This window comes from Cyprinus carpio, chromosome B8 (assembly GCF_018340385.1).
Source record: "Cyprinus carpio isolate SPL01 chromosome B8, ASM1834038v1, whole genome shotgun sequence".
NCBI classification, from domain to species: domain Eukaryota; kingdom Metazoa; phylum Chordata; class Actinopteri; order Cypriniformes; family Cyprinidae; genus Cyprinus; species Cyprinus carpio.
The window spans coordinates 11704446-11722775 of record NC_056604.1 but is presented as its reverse complement, the minus strand read 5'-3'; the positions used below and the strand labels follow the sequence as shown (position 1 = coordinate 11722775).

General features: G+C 36.5%; 1 protein-coding gene across 2 annotated transcripts in view; it reads right to left on the bottom strand.

Annotated features, from left to right (window-relative positions):
* Positions 1-18330, bottom strand: part of LOC109067184 (semaphorin-3F-like) — a 41101-nt gene that overhangs the window by 6436 nt on the left and 16335 nt on the right. For both annotated transcript variants that reach the window (XM_042729687.1, XM_042729686.1), the window contains exons 2-10: positions 17923-18054; positions 2588-2748; positions 2337-2399; positions 2113-2232; positions 1749-1842; positions 977-1096; positions 728-873; positions 438-552; positions 274-343 (exon numbers count right to left, since the gene is read on the bottom strand). In XM_042729687.1, coding sequence (XP_042585621.1) covers positions 274-343; positions 438-552; positions 728-873; positions 977-1096; positions 1749-1842; positions 2113-2232; positions 2337-2399; positions 2588-2748; positions 17923-18022 — 989 coding nt within the window. In that variant the 5' untranslated portion in view covers positions 18023-18054. The remainder of the gene's footprint in view (positions 1-273; positions 344-437; positions 553-727; positions 874-976; positions 1097-1748; positions 1843-2112; positions 2233-2336; positions 2400-2587; positions 2749-17922; positions 18055-18330) is intronic.

Sequence of the window (18330 nt, the reverse complement as noted above, 5' to 3'; positions counted from 1 at the left end):
CTTATTTGGTGCTCAGGAAATATTATTAGTGTTATTATTAATGTTGAATACGGTTGTGCTGCTACCTATTTTTGTGGAAACCATGTTCCTTTTTTCCAGGATTCTTAGATGAATAGAAAGTTCAAAAGAACAGCATTTGTTTGAAATAAACTTGAAAATAAATATATTTTTTTGTTTTAATTTTTGTTCTATTTAATTTTTTATTTTTTGTTTAAGTATTACTTTCTTTCTGACTACACAGTTTTTAGATCTGTGTATGAGAGGTTTTCTCACCCAGCTGTGGAGAACACAGCATACACAATGGGGTTCCGTTCATCATGGGTCCTCTGGATGAAAACATCTCCTTCAAAACAAACAGACATCAGGCATCAGAGACAGACAGAGAGCTGATTAAGAACATGCTATGATCATGTTGAAGAGAAAAACATATGCCGTACTCAGTTCATCAAAGTAAGTCTCAACACCATCTGCACCAATCACAGAACAGACCAGTCGTGCTTTGAGGAACGTTGTCCACTTATTCACCAATGACCTCTGACCTCCATCATCATTCTAAAAGGGAAAGCACACAAACACAAAAAAAGGATTAGACTTTAAACAAACCGTGGGTTCATCTGATTAACATAATGATTTGCATGACAAAAATCAACATGCTTAAAAATTGATTATTAAGTCAGAGTGTGGCTTAAGAAGTCAAGTCTTGTGTCTAGCATCTGGATTTTCTCACCAGACAGACTCGGCCTACTCTGGCGAGGACACTTGGAGCACTGCCCCCCGAAGCATCCAAACTCTTCTCCCGAAAGAAGAAGTAAAGTTTATCATCATTCTTCTCTGCACTGTCTGGAATCTTCTGGATTTTTATAAACACAGGCTCTGATGGAGAGATAAAGGCATTTGTAAAGAGATAAAACGGAAAATATTTGTCACAGGACTGTCTTTTCATTTGAATCACTTCACTCCTCTGCTTATATCATACCATTCAACCATCGGGAATCATACTGCTCGGTTCTAACAGCAGGACGGTCTCCCAAGGTTCTGAAGATGGCTGGATCTGTACCCATAAAGTCCACATGTACTCCAGCATACAGGTTCCCATCTGAAGAGGGTAGAATGAGTGGAATGTGGAGAGAAAGAGATCATGATGGATGAAGACTTGCTAAATTTATACTACTGGCCCATTTATACTGTTTAAAAATTTCACACAACGAAGTGCTTAACAGAATAGTTCCCACACTTTTGACCAAGGAATTTCCAGGACTCCAGTCGATCAAGGTCACTGGTTAAGTATTTTTAAAAAGATTTCAGAAATATTCCATTTCCAAATCAGGTACTAAAGCCTTTAAATTTATAGATTTACACAAAGAGTATGTCTTTGAAAGAAACTGATACTTTTATTCAGCAAGGATCCAAAAAAGACGGTAAATACAAAAAGACATATTGTTACAAAAATGTGTTTTTCAAATAAATGCTGTCCTGTTGACCTTTCCATTAATCAAAGAATCCTGAAAAAATATCATAGTTTCCACAAAAACATGAAGCAGCACAAATGTTTTCAGCATTGATAATAAAATACTGTTTCTTAGGCAGCAAATTAGATATTAGAATGATTTCTGAAGGATCATATGACACTGAAGACTGGAGTAATGACTTGAGTAATGGCTTCAAAATCACATTTGTGCTTTTTGGAGCTTGACTACATGCTTTTATTATGAGTGAAACAAGAGAGCAGGAGAAAGAGAGAGTCTCACTTATCAAAGCTGCTGCATTCTCCTGGCGGGGATCGTAAGGAGACTTTCCTTTTCCAGAGTCCACATAACCAGGAACCAGCCGGAACAGGTATTCCTACACAATCACACACACAACTTAGAAGTAAAAAATGGTCTGTAGTGCGGAGCTAACTGTCATAGGTTTTATACATGTAAAAAAGATGAAATATTAACCAAATTATTCAAAATTTCTATAAAAAAAATGAATTGAATAAAAATAAATAATATTTTATAAGAGTTTTTTTTTGTATTGACCATCTTTGTTATTGCTGATGAAAAAAAAAGCTTGTCTTCTAATTTCATTGACAAGATTAACACTGCTGTATTGTAAACATTATGTGTGTACCTCAGCTCTCCAGCCTCTGTTGAGAAAGGTGCAGATGGGTTTATAAGCTCCTGTGCCGCAGGTGTACAGGTGAGTCCTGTTCCACGGCTCAATCAGACGCACAAAGTTAGCACACTCTCCCTGAGAACACACACACAAGTGAGGAAAAACAATGCATTTTAGCAGCGTATATATTTCTGTCAAATGATTCAATACTGAATAAAAACAAGACTGTAAAAGTGTACCTGTCCACCTTTGCCAGTTAATTTACACTCCCCTTTTCTTTGTGCTGTTGCTGGCCAGTGTATCTAAAAACACACAAACCTTAAAATACTATACCATAATCACTAAAAAAGTAGTAAACCACCGAACTACCATACAATTGGAATGGTCTGGGTTCAATTACAGTAAATTACTACTTAAATTAACTCAAAATCCACGTTTTTACAAATTTCTTACATAAGAAAAGAATTAAAATAACTGTATAGTGTCTTACGATAAGGGGTTCTTTATTGACATTTTGCATGTCTAGAGAGACCAGATATTCACGGCTGCCCAGGTAGAGCCGGCCTTGGTCTTGGTCCATATGCAGGATTCTGTAGTCGCTGGTGTTGAAGGAGAAACTGAACGGCCGTATGGTTTTTGTCTCCAGTAACTCTGAATGAAAGAAAGAAAATATCAGGTCAAAGCAGTTAGCATCAACAAAATCTTTATTAAAAGTACCAGTTACCAGCAGTAGTTCATGTATGGATGCATTAATTCTTCTGAAATTATCCATGCATTAGACTGTTTGATTGTTTAAGGTTTTCAGTGGAGTCTTTTCACATTTCTGGGTTTCGCAGAAGTGGAAGTCGTCATACAGTGATTGGGTAAACTTTTATAGTGGTGAACAGGAGACCACAACAAATATATTTTTTGCATTTCCATTAGTTCAAACAGCAAAAGAAGAACTCTACAGGAAGGTTTTTAAAAATGAAAATATTGAAACCTTTGCAGGATTTATGATTCTGATTCATTGAACACATCCTCAAAGTTTGTGAAAAGGGTCTTTTCTTCTTCTGCACACCTTTCAGTTCAACCCTTCTTGTTGTCAGAGCCTGGGACAAAATGTTTTCTTTTAAATTTAATTAAATACTACTTCATAATACATAATACTACTATAATAATGTGTATATTATATATATATAGATATATATATATATATATATATATATATATATATATATATATATATATATATATATATACACACACACTATACGTACACATATATATATATATATATTAAATAATTTAAGTCAATGCAGACCTCTTTGTCATGTTTTACATTAAGTAATTAAGAAAAATTATAAAATGCAAATATATATAAAAAACAAAAACTAATTTTTATTTATTTTAAATGAGATTTTATCTTTATCTGTCATATTTTTCACACAGCAGGTGTTGGTGGTTTTTATCTCTCTCTTTTTCTTTCTCTCTGAGGGAGGACACAAGGGAGAACAGAGCAGGTGCAGAGATGAGAGACGGCTTCAGCTGTCTGAGCACGCTGTGCTCCAGTGTACCAAGTGTCTGTTCCCCGTCTCTATCACATTCAGCCACTAATTTCCCCAAAGACACATCACCAATTAAAGCTGTGTGTTTACACCAAATATTTAGTGTTTCCATCCATGTTCAGCTAGCTTTAAATGACAAAAACATAATCACATACATCACACAACAATAGTGCAAATGTTGGCCAGGGAATGAGGAGAAGCTAGTTGACATTAAACATAAATCTGAGGTTAGGAATACGTGCTGACATCGTTGCCCTCTGAGAGTATGAGAGTAAGTGTGTGATTTTAGCGGAGCGGAACAGTGCAACTGACACAGACCGAATCTATAAATTACTCCATGTTAGCTTCATACCACAAACCACTTTGATCTCAGAGGTATTACTGTGCTCTCGTCCAAACGCCTGTCCAGCGTTACACATTGGATAAACAGAAATAGAACGGGGCCAGTGACAGGAAGGTCAAAGCAAAGTACGTGGAAAAGGTTTTAGATAATGTATTAAATAAAGACATGATTAACCTCTTGTTTAAAAGGAAACAATGGTCTGAATGAAGATCCTACCTAAATAACATTTAGTCATTCAGACAGATGTATATGAGATCACATGTGAACGGTTGAGATGCCACATATGCTCTCAATGTGTGTGTCTGCACATGTGTATTAAGTGTGGTCCTCAGGGCTCTAAGTAGGTGGCGAAGTGTACTTGTGTGTATGTGTGTGTGTGTGTGTGTGTGTGTGTGTGAGTGTGTGGTTCTGGCAGCTGTGTGGGTGATCCTCCAGTCATGTACAGAATCTCCCTGGCCCGATCCACAGGGGCAGGCTGGGATTCCAGACCGCTCACTGCGCACTGGGGCCATGGATCTATTCTCAGCGCACTCTCTCATCCCCGTCCAACAAGCTTCATCCACAAAATCCACTATCTTTTGGCAAGTGAGGCCAGCTCGCTTTATTCAGTAAGGAGGCACCTGATAGCCTGTGGACATAAGGTCAGACCTTGACCTTTACCACTGTACAAACAATCTGAAGCACTCACATCTGAAAGAAGTGATGGGAAGTGATGTCATTTGAGAGGTCGTTAGCGCAAACAAGTGCTGACAAGGAACTGACACAAAGTCATCAATGTTTGAGTTTGCTTAGAAAAAAGCTTAGAATTGATAAAATATTATAACAAATGTTAATATACAACAATAATATATAAATAACAACAATAAATACATAAAAAATAAATGTATTATGAGGTTTTTAATATTTTAAAATAATAATTATAATAAAGTATTAGATATTTTTTGTTTTAGAATAAATTAATATTTAATAGTGTATTATATTTTGTTTAACTGTATATTCGATTTTTATACTGTATTAATTTATATTTTCTAATAAATAAATATCAAAAAAGTTATTATTAGTATTATTATAATAAATGAGTCTGATGTTTTTATTGTTCGTTTTATAATAAAATAGTAAATTATCTTACATTTAATTATGAATTATATTATATTGCATTTGATATTACATTACTGTCAGGAAGATGGACCGGTTTTGTTGTGTTTTTTCCCATTTGCTCCCCGTGACCCATTTTCTCCCTTGTTTGATTACGTTCATTTGGTTCAGGTGTGTCTTGTCTATTCCCCTCGTTTAGCACTGTATTTATAGTGTTGTCTGTCCCGTGTACCCAGTCCGGTATTGTTTGTTTCCTGTCTTCGTTTTGTTTGTCCTGTTTTGCCTGTTCTGTATTTATCTCCTTCTTTTTTTGTTATTTTTGTTCGTCTCAGTGATTTTTTGTTACAATTAGTTTTGTTATTTTATTATTAAATTTGATGTTATAAATATCTAAATGATAAAATCTCCCCATGATACATTAGATGTGTATCTCTGATCATTTATTAGGTGACGCATATCTTTTTGTGTTTTTGGGGAGCTCTGCTTCTAGTATTGTTTTCCAGCTGGCTGGACCAGTTGTGACTTTTGCCAGTGTTTGCCACGAGTCAAAATCAAATTTAATAAAATCACAATGGCATCGTTTAAGGAGGACAAAAGCAGTCAGATTTTCCACTCACAATGTCCCAATTGCAAACATTTAATGTTTGCCAAACCTAACTAGAGTGATGGTGCCAACAACAGACAGATCAGGTTTAAAGCAAGAAGGGGAGAAAAAACTGTTATAGCCTAGTTTTTATAACACGTTTAATGGAAAAGTATGGCATTTTGTATATTTTTCCAATTAATTATATGAATTATAGTCTTTTGCACATGGACATACGTCAGAACCATTAAAGCATTGCTGCTGAAGAGAAACGGCACCATCTCATTAAGTCAGAGAAACAGTTATGAAGAAGCAAAGGGGTCAAAAAGTAAAATATCTACTGAAAGGTACAACAAACTACACAGAAGGAGGTACTGTGAACTAAACTTGTCTTTATGCTCAACTGTAGCTGGAAATACTGAATGAAACACACACAGTTCACAAATCCGATTATCTCAATACATGTTTGAGAGGTTGTGTTTAATTCAGTGGGTCATTTTGACTCATTAGGGTCCCGGAGAAGTAGAGAAGAAGAGCACTTGAGTCCAGAGTTTAGCAGAGAGACTCTGTGTTTGTACCAATCTCTTACCTAATACACAAAGACAAGCTAATAACTGTGGAACATGCTGAACATTTGGAGTTGGGAAAAACTTCCCATTTATTAACAGCCACTCTGTTGCCTGTAATAAAATAAATAAATAAATAAATAAATAAAACCTTTTGCAATGTTGTGGGGAGGAATAAGGCGCCAGACCCCTCAATTAATGTGCAGTGGAAAACTGGATTTTATCCCTTAAGAGGCACACATCTGAAAACTTCATTTAAATTATGTATATTTTAATTATCGGAAAACTTCTCTAAATTATAACAAAACTCCAAAGACAAAGAAGCATCATGATTTGACTGAGAAACATCTAATAGCATAATTGAGTTGAACAAGGACATCTCATTAAAAAAATATGTCTAGAAGAGACTGGCATATTAGGAGCTGTGTCAGCATTTAAGTTCAGTCTGCTCAGACTGACTGTAGACACAGACTGTATAAAAAGTACAGCGAACTATCCACATCTGTATATTTCTTTTGGATTTCTCTAGTTTGAGCCTCGTCTAAACTCCTGCTGTGAGTAGGCCTTGACAGCTTCTTTCCAAAAGCTGCCGGTGATCTACCTCACTGACTTTATAACCCTCTGCCAAATACTTTTTTAGGAAATCAAAATATTTAGGTCATGAACTAAATGCACAAGGTTTCCATAAGGAAATTATTTTTTACTGCATTTTTAGTTATTTAGGAAGCTCAAAAATGACTTATGGAACACTAATAGCAATTTGGTTAAAAGAATGTTCCAGGTTCATTATAATTTAAAGAGACAGTTCACTCAAAAATGCTAATTCTGTCATCATTTACTCTCATGTCATTCCAAACCTGTGTGAATATTTTGAAAAATATCTCTGTGTTGTTTTTTGTCCATGCAGTAAAAGTCAATGAGTTCAATCAATGTTGTGACATGCCATCTAAAATATCTTCTTTTGCGAAAAAGAAAAAAAAAGTCATAGGCCTACAGGTTTGGAACGAGATGAGGGTGAGTAAATGATGACAATTTACATTTTTGAGTGAATTGTCCATTTAACTTGTACTGAACTATTCCTTTAATTTATATGCTCTAGTGTGCAGTGATGGATTCAGAATTATTTAAAGGAATAGTACACCAAAAGCAGAAAATTTTGTCATCATTAACCCTTGTTGCTCCAAACCAGTATGAATTTCTTATTTCTGTTAAACACGAAAGCAGATATTTTGAAGAACACTGGTTCAACAGAAGAAAGACTCATACAGGTTTGAAACAACTTGAGAGTGAGTAAATGATGACAGAATTTTAATTTCTGGGTGAACTATCCCTTTAACTGACTGTAGTTTCTGGATCAAGCTGAACCGCTGACCTTTACTGAAATCTTAACCGTTATGCTGCACCAAACATATTTCACTGCATAGCTCTATTTTAATCTGACATATAACAAGGGAGAGGGTTCAGATCACATTATTGTTCACATGCATCACATGTATCGTGAGCACGTAGGCCTGGCTGAGGACTGACGTGCTTGGTCACAACCATATGCTATTTTTACAAACTACTCCCTAGACTGCAAAGAACTATATGTTTGCCCACTACAGGTATTCCACTTTCACAGTTTGATTCTGTCAAACTTTATCACTGTACTTAACCAAACTGCCACACTGTGCTAACAATTTATCCATTTCTATACAAGTGGACCTCCTCCAAGTTTTCAAATATTATTTTCTATTTAACTTGTGGCTGCAAGCCAAAAACTCTGCAGGCTGAATGCCAGACTACTGGAAAAAAAGGTGAAGAGTATCATGAGAATCCTCACAGATCCGGCTTTTAATAATGTTGTAAAATCAGTTCCTCTGTGCCACTCCAACCTGTTTTTTTTTTAAAGGCCAAGATCATTACTTGGACATGGGAGACAAGCTCAAGGCCAGCATGGAAGAAAAAAATAGAGAGCATTTTTCAGAGGAAAGGACATCAGCTGAAGTGTCTCATTGGTAAGGAATTCCTTTTCTCCAGTTTCTCCAGTGAAGGAAATGTTGATTGTAGATGAAATGCAAAACTCTACATGACCTCATTATAAATGCATCTGCCAACAAACACTTTGCACAAGAAACTTGGATGGTCATATATGAGAGAGAAACCCATTTGTATTAATTTGCAAGGCTTTGATCCAATAACAAAGATAAGTTTGAACAACACAGTTGTATCAGACAAACGTGTTCAAGAAATACCCTCATTATTGCACAAGGCGCCCATTCTGTAAATCCTCCAGTGAAATAGGTCATTTATTTTTGATGTGAACAATATAATGTCTTCATATCTATTGCTATCAACACCACAAAGATTGACTAAAAGAGCTACATAATTCAACATAAGTGAACATTTTGCTCTACATTTATATGCCAAATCTGTCAAATAAACCTTTAGAATGGATTTATTTGGTGTTAAATGTAGCAGAGTCCTACATATGCATAATCAATGATCAAAAATACTGAATAAACAAACACTCAAGGTAGAGAACTTTATGAATGATTGGAGATTCAGGGCTGTGCAAAGATTTCTGTGTGATTCTGAAGTTGGAACTCATTCCCATAGACATTCAGGGGTCAAGCCATAAGAAAAATCATCTCCCATAGCTCTTTGTTCATCCACATACCCTATTCAAAAAAAGTTTCCCACATTTATAAGCAGACACTGCTGTCAGTTTTTAAGTGGCACTCTGGGAAAGTGGCCTAGTTCCAGAGAGAACTCACAGAACTTGAGTGTTACCTTCTAAATGCACTCAAGTCATCTTGGTCTTGAGAAGGAATGAGAGTGCCATTGTCTAGATTGATGAACAAACAAAGATTTCAAGAGTGTAAAACTGAATTATTTCCATTTAGATCCCCTGAATGGGACTCTCAAAATTTTTAAGCCCAACCCTGACCATAACTCAAACTTCATACCTGATCCTGATAAAGCCAGTGGCTCTGCTGAAGGGTGGAGACGGTTTCAGGTTGGATGACACTGGCTGAAGCCCCAAACATTCCTGTTGTCTCTGTGGCATTTTGGAGCAGGTTGCTGGCAGTGAGCCCTGTCATGCTTTGGGGGGCTTCCCTGTGCTTTGGCCGAGGTAAACACAGCAACCACACAAGCTAATAATAAACCTCAAACGCCACAAGCCAATCCTGTTTCTGAGAACAGGGATCTATCCCACTGTCACCTACGCACATAATAACCCCAGTCAACCCAGAGTCATAATCATCCTCACAAACATTCGGGCTCACAGACATTCACACTTACACACTCAGACACTCACATATACTACATTTCAAAGACTAACATAAACCTCATATCTGGATATTTAAGTAAAACACTGAAGAAAAAAGTAGAGGAAAAAGATGATGTCTTATATGCACAATCAATTTTAAACTTATTAATCAAGTCTATAATTAACACACACACAAATATATATATATACATATACATACACACACACACACACACACACACACAGTGTGTACGGAAAGTAGGCCTGGGACGGTATTTAATTTTTCTTACCGCGGTTGAAAAGCAATAAATTCCCGCGGAATTGCGGTAAACCGCAACCCGCAAACCCCCACCACCGTGATCGATGGACTTTCACTTTCGCACACACACGGGAGGCAAACGAATATAAGGAACAGGTTTATTTCACTTTTTTTTTTTTTTTACATTTAGAACATGAACATTTAGAACAGAAATGGAATGATGCCTGAAATAAAAATTCTGCAAAACGAAATAATAGGCGAGGTTACCCTAGCCTTCATATTTTTTGGGGGCGATATCAGATCTGATCGCAATTCACAACAGAGATCTGAAGATAGAGTATCATAAAGACAAACAAACACATTTTTATTTATCGTATTGATCAGTAATAGATATTAATTTGCATGTTTATTTTCCATATTTTTACCTTCAGATTAGGCTACAGTCGTCGTCATCAAACAATCACTTAAACTATAACGACTTTTGCGCGCACAGAGGCTAAGCAATTGAGCATAAGTAACACGTTTATTTAACATTTTATTATTTCACATTTAGAATAAGAACATTTAGAAACAGAAATTATGTCTGAAAAAAAGTGCTGGCAAAACGAAAGGCGCTATGGTTTACATCCCAGCCCTTCATATTTTTTTGCTAGAAAAAACTAGCATGTTCACTTTGTCAGGTTTAAGGGAGGCCCTGAAAGACGTAACGACGTTACCTGCAGCACTGAACACACGTTCTGAGGGAATGCTTTGTAGCGCAAATGGTCATATATTTTCGGGCTACATTGGAAAGCAGAGGGAATCGGACACTATTGTCCCTCCACCAGACAAGAGGGTCTGCCTGGGAATCCAGGACTTCCTCCTACAAATACCTTCTGATCTCTGTGTCTACACGAATTCTATTGGGGGTCGGAGTAGATTTTTTTTTGTTCTTTTTTTTCCCCAAGTAAGTCAGCCAGATTCGTTTTTTTTTTATTACTTATATAATATATGAATTATATTTAATATGATGTATATTTTATATTACATATTTGTACATGTTTAGCTATATTAATATTTATATAGATATTACTTGTGCGCTTTTTTGTCTCAGTGGTTAATGAAGGCTATTTAACGAAGGCATATAGAGTAATATAAATATGTAGACTATAGGCTAAATTAATATAAATATTTAAAAATCTATAATATATATATAAATATTATTATATATTTTTTACATATTTATATTAACTTAGCCTATATCTCGTGTGCGCTTTGGTCTCAGTGTGGTTAAAGGCTATAAATTTTAACGAATGCTATTTAATTTAACAAAGTGTCGCTGCTCACAATATTGTGGTTGTTTTTTTACTTATAAATAAGATAAATATAAATAATATTTATAAATAAGATAAATATAAATAATATTTATAAGTTAAAAAAAAACAATGACAGTATTGTGACCAGCGACACTTTGTTAAATTAAATAGCATTCGTTAAATTATAGCCTTGAACCACACTGAGACCAAAGCGCACACGAGATATAGGCTAAGTTAATATAAATATGTAAAAATATATAATAAATCATATTTATATATATTATAGATTTTTAAATATTTATATTAATTTAGCCTATATGTCTACATATTTATATATCATACATATAAATGCCATGTTTCGATGGAATAGTAGCTTAAAATGCGCAAATGTCGGGCTGCGCAACCACGTGAGAGAATTGTGTTAAGCAGAATAAGCACGTGGCAATTAAAAACTGAGGTCCTGCTTTTTTGGCTTTCTCATGAGTCATCCGCCTGTATTTTATGCTTTAGTAAAATGAAATGAAATTCAATATATAGGCTACAAGACATTACACAGGTACTCTAGGCCTAATAGTCAATACAAATTGAATGCTATTAGCCTATTAGAGGTGCATAGATATATTTTTAAATCTAGATTAATCTCACTGTAATCTTGGAATTAATCTAGATTACAATGGCTCATTTGAATTCTGCCGAAGGCATTCAGATGTTGCAGGCCAATTTTTTTGTAATGTTTTTTGTGCGGTGATGACGGTTACAGAATTGCAGTTTTAGTCACTTCCTTATTGGCTTCACGAGAGAGAGCGGGAGGTTGCCGCTGAATTGCAGTTTTAAGTATTCAGACCCCCTTAAATTTTTCACTCTTTGTTATATTGCAGCCATTTGCTAAAATCATTTAAGTTCATTTTTCTCCTCATTAATGTACACACAGCACCCCATATTGACAGAAAAACACAGAATTGTTGACATTTTTTGCAGATTTATTAAAAAAAGAAAAACTGAAATATCACATGGTCCTGAGTATAGGGCTTGGGCGTCGTGACGTCATTACTTGGCGTGGCCGCCATGCTGATGGCCTCCTTTACTGCTACTCGGACTACTGCGCAGTGTTTAGACATACTCCCTCTCAGCCGTGTGTCTTAATTTGATTAATTAAAAATCTATTTCAACCATGGTAAACACATAATCGCCCTTTGAAAAAAAATGGATTAACTTGCCACTGCTTTCCTGCTTGGAGGCGCGACCACGGAGACCAAGTGAGGTATAATATCTGAATATTAATTTATATAGCTTAAGTAAACACTGAAAATAAGGGTAATTTCCTGGGCTACTCATCCAAAAAACCGGAAAATTTCTACATTCATCTTTCTGTTGCTGTCCCTCTGCTGACAGCAAAAATTCGTGCTACAAAACTGCTGCATTTACTAAGTGAGATTGTGAAGCTATGTCTAACGTGACTTTTGCTTACATTGGTGTGAAATCGTGCTCTCACAACAACCACGTTGTTATCTTAAAAAGGCCAATATCACGCTAAGGTTGCTTTCAAGTAACGTTAAGCAAAACGATGGTTTGAAAATATCTGTTTTGCTGGAAGGGCAACTGTGTAGCAACAGGACAACAGCACAGAGACTGACAGGTCCGATGGAAGGGCTAACGGGATATTTTACAGGAAAATACTACAACGGGAAGACAGCGGGAAAAGAGCTCAAAATACATGAGAACCCCGGAAAAATAAACGGGAGGGTTGACAGCTACTAACTAAACTTTTGAAAACACATAAGTTAGTTAAAAGTACATGTGAATGGTTGTTAGCACTAACGGTTACTAAACTAGCAACTAGGCGGAGTGCAGTTTACCTTTGTCCGATTACTGTATACTGTTTGCCGGCTTTATGATCTGCAGTTCCTTAACCCATCCATTTGTGAACTGCATATGAGACTCCAATGACTTGTAGCTTCGGAACTGTTCTGAAGTGTAGGCGCTCACAAAACAAACAAGGTAGCCGAAGATATCTGTAATGCAAAAAGTGCGGCAGCAACTCGTCGTCGGGTGCTCCACTCTTTGTTGGGATTTTCATATTGATCCAAACCGTTAATAGTGCCGATTTTGTCCACATACCGATCCCTGGCATCCCTACTTAGCATATCCCTCTAAATCCCACAACCTTTTCGCGATTTTAACATATTTTTTCTTTCTCCCAACTCTGTTTCTTCTTGTTCGACTTGCTGTATGTTTACATTCACGACGCCATCAACATGGCCGCCACGTCCCAGAATGCAACGCGGCGCCCAAGCCCTATTCAGACCCTTTGCTGTGACACTCATATATTTAACTCAGGTGCTGTCCATTTCTTCTGATCATCCTTGAGATGGTTCTACACCTTCATTTGAGTCCAGCTGTGTTTGATTATACTGATTGGACTTGATTAGGAAAGCCACACACCTGTCTATATAAGACCTTACAGCTCAGAGTGCATGTCAGAGCAAATGAGAATCATGAGGTCAAAGGAACTGCCTGAAGAGCTCAGAGACAGAATTGTGGCAAGGCACAGATTTGGCCAAGGTTACAAAAAAATTTCTGCTGCACTTAAGGTTCCTAAGAGCACAGTGGCCTCCATAATCCTTAAATGGAAGACGTTTGGGACGACCAGAACCCTTCCTAGGGCTGGCCGTCCGGCCAAACTGAGCAATCGGGGGAGAAGAGCCTTGGTGAGAGAGGTAAAGAAGAACCCAAAGATCACTGTGGCTGAGCTCCAGAGATGCAGTCGGGAGATGGGAGTTGTAGAAAGTCAACCATCACTGCAGCCCTCCACCAGTCGGGGTTTTATGGCAGAGTGGCCCGACAAAGCCTCTCCTCAGTGCAAGACACATGAAAAAACACCTGAAGGACTCCAAGATGGTGAGAAATAAGATTCTCTGGTCTGATGAGACCAAGATAGAACTTTTTGGCCTTAATTCTAATTGGTATGTGTGGAGAAAACCAGGCACTGCTCATCACCTGTCCAATACAGTCCCAACAGTGAAGCATGGTGGTGACAGCATCATGCTGTGGGGGTGTTTTTCAGCTGCAGGGACAGGACGATTGGTTGCAATCGAGGGAAAGATGAATGCGGCCAAGTACAGGGATATCCTGGACGAAAACCTTCTCCAGAGTGCTTAGGACCTCAGACTGGGCCGAAGGTTCACTTTCCAACAAGACAATGACCCTAAGCACACAGCTAAAATAACGAAGGAGTGGCTTCACAACAACTCCGTGACTGTTCTTGAATGGCCCAGCCAGAGCCCTGATTTAAACCCAACTGAGCATCTCTGGAGAGACCTGAAAATGGCTGTCCACCAACGTTTACCATCCAACCTGACAGAACTGGAGAGGATCTGCAAGGAGAAATGGCAGAGGATCCTCAAATCCAGGTGTGAAAAACTTGTTGCATCTTCCCCAAAAAGACTCATCGCTGTATTAGATCAAAAGGGTGCTTCTACTAAATACTGAGCAAAGGGTCTGAATACTTAGGACCATGTGAAATTTCACTTTTTCTTTTTTAATAAACCTGCAAAATTGTCAACAATTCTGTGCTTTTCTGTCAATATGGGATGCTGTGTGTACATTGAGGAAAAAATGAACTTAAATGATTTTAGCAAATGGCTGCAATATAACAAAGAGTGAAAATTTTTTTTGGGGTCTGAATACATATCTTATTCATATTTAAGTAAAACATTGAAAAAAAACTTGGCTTTAATAAATAGAATATTGATTACATTGTTGATGTAAATATATTTTTCGAAAAAAAAATTTTTTCTTCTGTGTAAGTTATGTTTATTTTAATGAATTTACATTTGAAAAAAAAAAAAAAAAAAAAAAAGCTTTGCTTCCTCATTTCAGACCACCATAACATATGAATGCATGTTGTGTGTGTTTGTTTGTGTATTGTCTTTTCTTAACTGTATCTATATTTTTCTGTTTAATCTTTTAAATTTGTGTGTAATATAGAATATATATATAAATAAAATCTATAAGTTTATTTATATATATATATATATAAATAAAATCTATAATATATATATATATATATATATATATATATATATATATATAGCTGTTGTTGTTGTGTACAAATAAATGTTAGACTTACAATTAAGTGTACTAATAAATGTTCAAAAGTTTTGTTTTGTTAAAAGCGTACAAATAAATGGTCAGTGTATATTAAAGGGGTCCTATTATGCTTTTTTAACTTTAGTTAGTCTGTAATGTTGCTGTTTGAGCATAAAAAGATCTGCAAAGTTATAAAGCTCAAAGACCACTTCAAAAAGAGATATTTTATTTAACATAAATCACTTTTCAAAAACTACAACGAATGACTCGTTTGGACTACAACGCATATTTTCCGGGATTTATGATATCACAAAGATCGACGAATGGGACGAGACCTGGTTGAGCTGTACTAGAGAAGTCAAAGAGTGTTATCACTATGTCGGAGACACGCTAGTGTTCCCAAGCCAAACAAGCTTAGAGTGGTTACAATCATCTGGGTTTAAAATCACACTCAAATTGATTTGATTTTGATGCAATATTTAAACTGAAGCTGGCAGGCAGCTATGGTAAGGGGCATGACATTTCCCGACCAGGCATCGAGTGCTGCCAATCACAGCACATACTGGCCCAGCTAACCAATCACAGCACATTTCGTATTTCAGAAGGCGGGCCTTCATTTGATACAGGAACTATTCAAGCCGTTCATGCCAGACCAGGAGAGAGGTGTTGTAATAATGTATAATATGTGAAAAATAATGTGTTTTTCCTAGTATGAGAGCCTGTTCTAGTACACACCCAAAACAAAATCAAGACTTTTTAAAAAAGAGCATAATAGGACCCCTTTAAACACCAAACATTGAAAGATTATGTAAATTCACAAACAATTCCTCAATTTTTACAATGATATCCATAAAACATATGTGGTATGGAGAAGTGCCAGGTCATGAATGTATGTGTTCTTTATTTTACACTGTTCAGCTTTGAGATGCCTTGTGAACACAAAATCATTGCTCAGCATTTTCATTAGTGTGGCCTTAAAATTTGTCATTGGAATATTGTTGCATCGCATCTGGTCAGGACACTGTGTTAGGAAAGCCCAGCATCCTGACAGTAGGGTGTCATGAAGAACCATGTCTCAGCTTGCTGAATTGGCACATGCAACCAGGTTGTGTACTAAATATACATTGAGGAGGAGACTGTAAGTGTGTGTGTGTGAATACTTTCTGATGGATTATACAAAGAAATGGGGCTCCACTGCAGAGGCACCTGCTGGGTTTTGTGTGTGACAGTTTCTGAGAACTGAGAGCAAATTCATGTCAGACTCTGACCTGTTGTGCTGCTGTGCTTCAGTCAGACGGTTGGGCAAAATCGTATTATAAATGTGTCTGTATGCAGCTGTGCCTAGTGTCTTTCATTATATAAAACAATATCTCTTCAACAACGCCACTGTATCTTTTCAACCCTGGTATCTGACCGCCACTTGTGAGCTGAATGGGAAAAAAATGCTAATGCTTTTGTGTTCGAGAGATTTGACTTTTAAACTTCAAACATTTGCCTCGCTCTGCTTGCATCTCTTTGTGCCCCGCCGTGACACATCCCCCTGCAGAGGGGATGATGGGTAGTCCCCTCTCTGGGGCATTAATTGGGAGATGAGGCATACTGGTGCCAGATTCAAAACATACACAGGAAGACAGGAAGCGAGAAAGTGAGAAAGAGAGAGGGTGTGACATGAGGAACAGTAAGAAAAGAGAGTCGTTAAAAAGCCACTGATGACAGAAAGTGCTCAGAAGCTCCACAAAGCATGATAACTACATTCCACAGACTTTATAAAAAACGTAAATGAGCCCTTCAAATGAACTGTTTCAAACCTGCATGACTTTCTTCACAAAAGATTTTTTTTTTGTGTGTCCAGACAATGAAAGTCAGTGGGGTCCAATGTTGCCTTAAACCCGTTTCACTTTCATTATATTAACAAAACAGTTGAAGCATTCTTCAGAATATTTTCTTTAGGGTTCCACAGAAAAACGAAAGTCATACAGATTTGGAAAAACATGAAAATGAGCATTTTCTTTTTAGAAGGGAACTACCCATTTAAATTACTATAAACATTTTTTAAAAAATGATAATAAGTCTATTCAGTTGTTCTCCAACTTTTTAACCATATTGTAGGCCATGTAAGATATTTCTTGCCATTTTGCTATAATAACAAAGCAGCTTGTTTTCAATGTTTTTTTTTTTTTTTTTTTTTTTTTTGAAGATAGTAGGAGTGTGGGTGTATGATATATATAAATATTTTTTTATATTATAATAATCAATTTCTGTAATTAAAGAAATTTCAAGAACTGAATTATAGAGTAGTTTGTGATTACTTGATTTTTTATAAAATTACAAATACCAACTCCTCAGCAATTTCTAGCTGATTAAATATTTTAGTACTTGACAAAACATATATATATTCATTATAGAAATTTCCATGACTTCTTATTTCCATGATTTCATTAATTAACTTGACACTTGCAAGTCTAGAAATGACACTTTTAAAATTCCTTCAAATAGAGTACAGAGGAAAGAAAGCATTTGCATTTTCACATTTCTGCCTGAATGGTTGTACTTTGTCAGACCCAGTTATTTTCAGGTGTTATTAAGGATTTTAATGTGATAATGAGATGAGGTCTAATAATTATGATCATTTCAGTGACTCACTTTATGACCAACAATGGAAAAATGCATAGTAAATACGACCTGTTTCATTACATATCAGACTAATAATGTATTGGTAACTCAAAAAAGAATACATATACAAATGTGTCTGTGCATGTTTTAAAAAACAGGGGGGAAAATTGCACATTTCTCACCTTTATATGTCAGGTGCACTCGGGGTGTTGTGCGGGCGTTGCAATGACAACCCCAGAAACATAAGCTCAGGACGAGGAGCAGGGTTGGCATCATGATCATGATAATGACAGCAGCAGTTTACCCACCGAGATCTGCAAGTGTGAGAGAGACAGACACATTCAGTTCATGCATTACATCACTAGCAAGTTCATTCACTGGTAACTGACAGCAACTCTATACAATACATTGTATGAGCAGTTCCAATTTGTTTCCATAAATGAGGCTCATAAAACAAGATTTCAACAATGCTCATGTTTTGTTAGCATAGAAGCACCCACCCTAAAAAGCCCGGCCTCGAATTTAGGTCTGTTTACAGATCACTGAAAATCTGAGAAAAGTCCCACCCTTTAATAAAGAGGCCCTGAAGA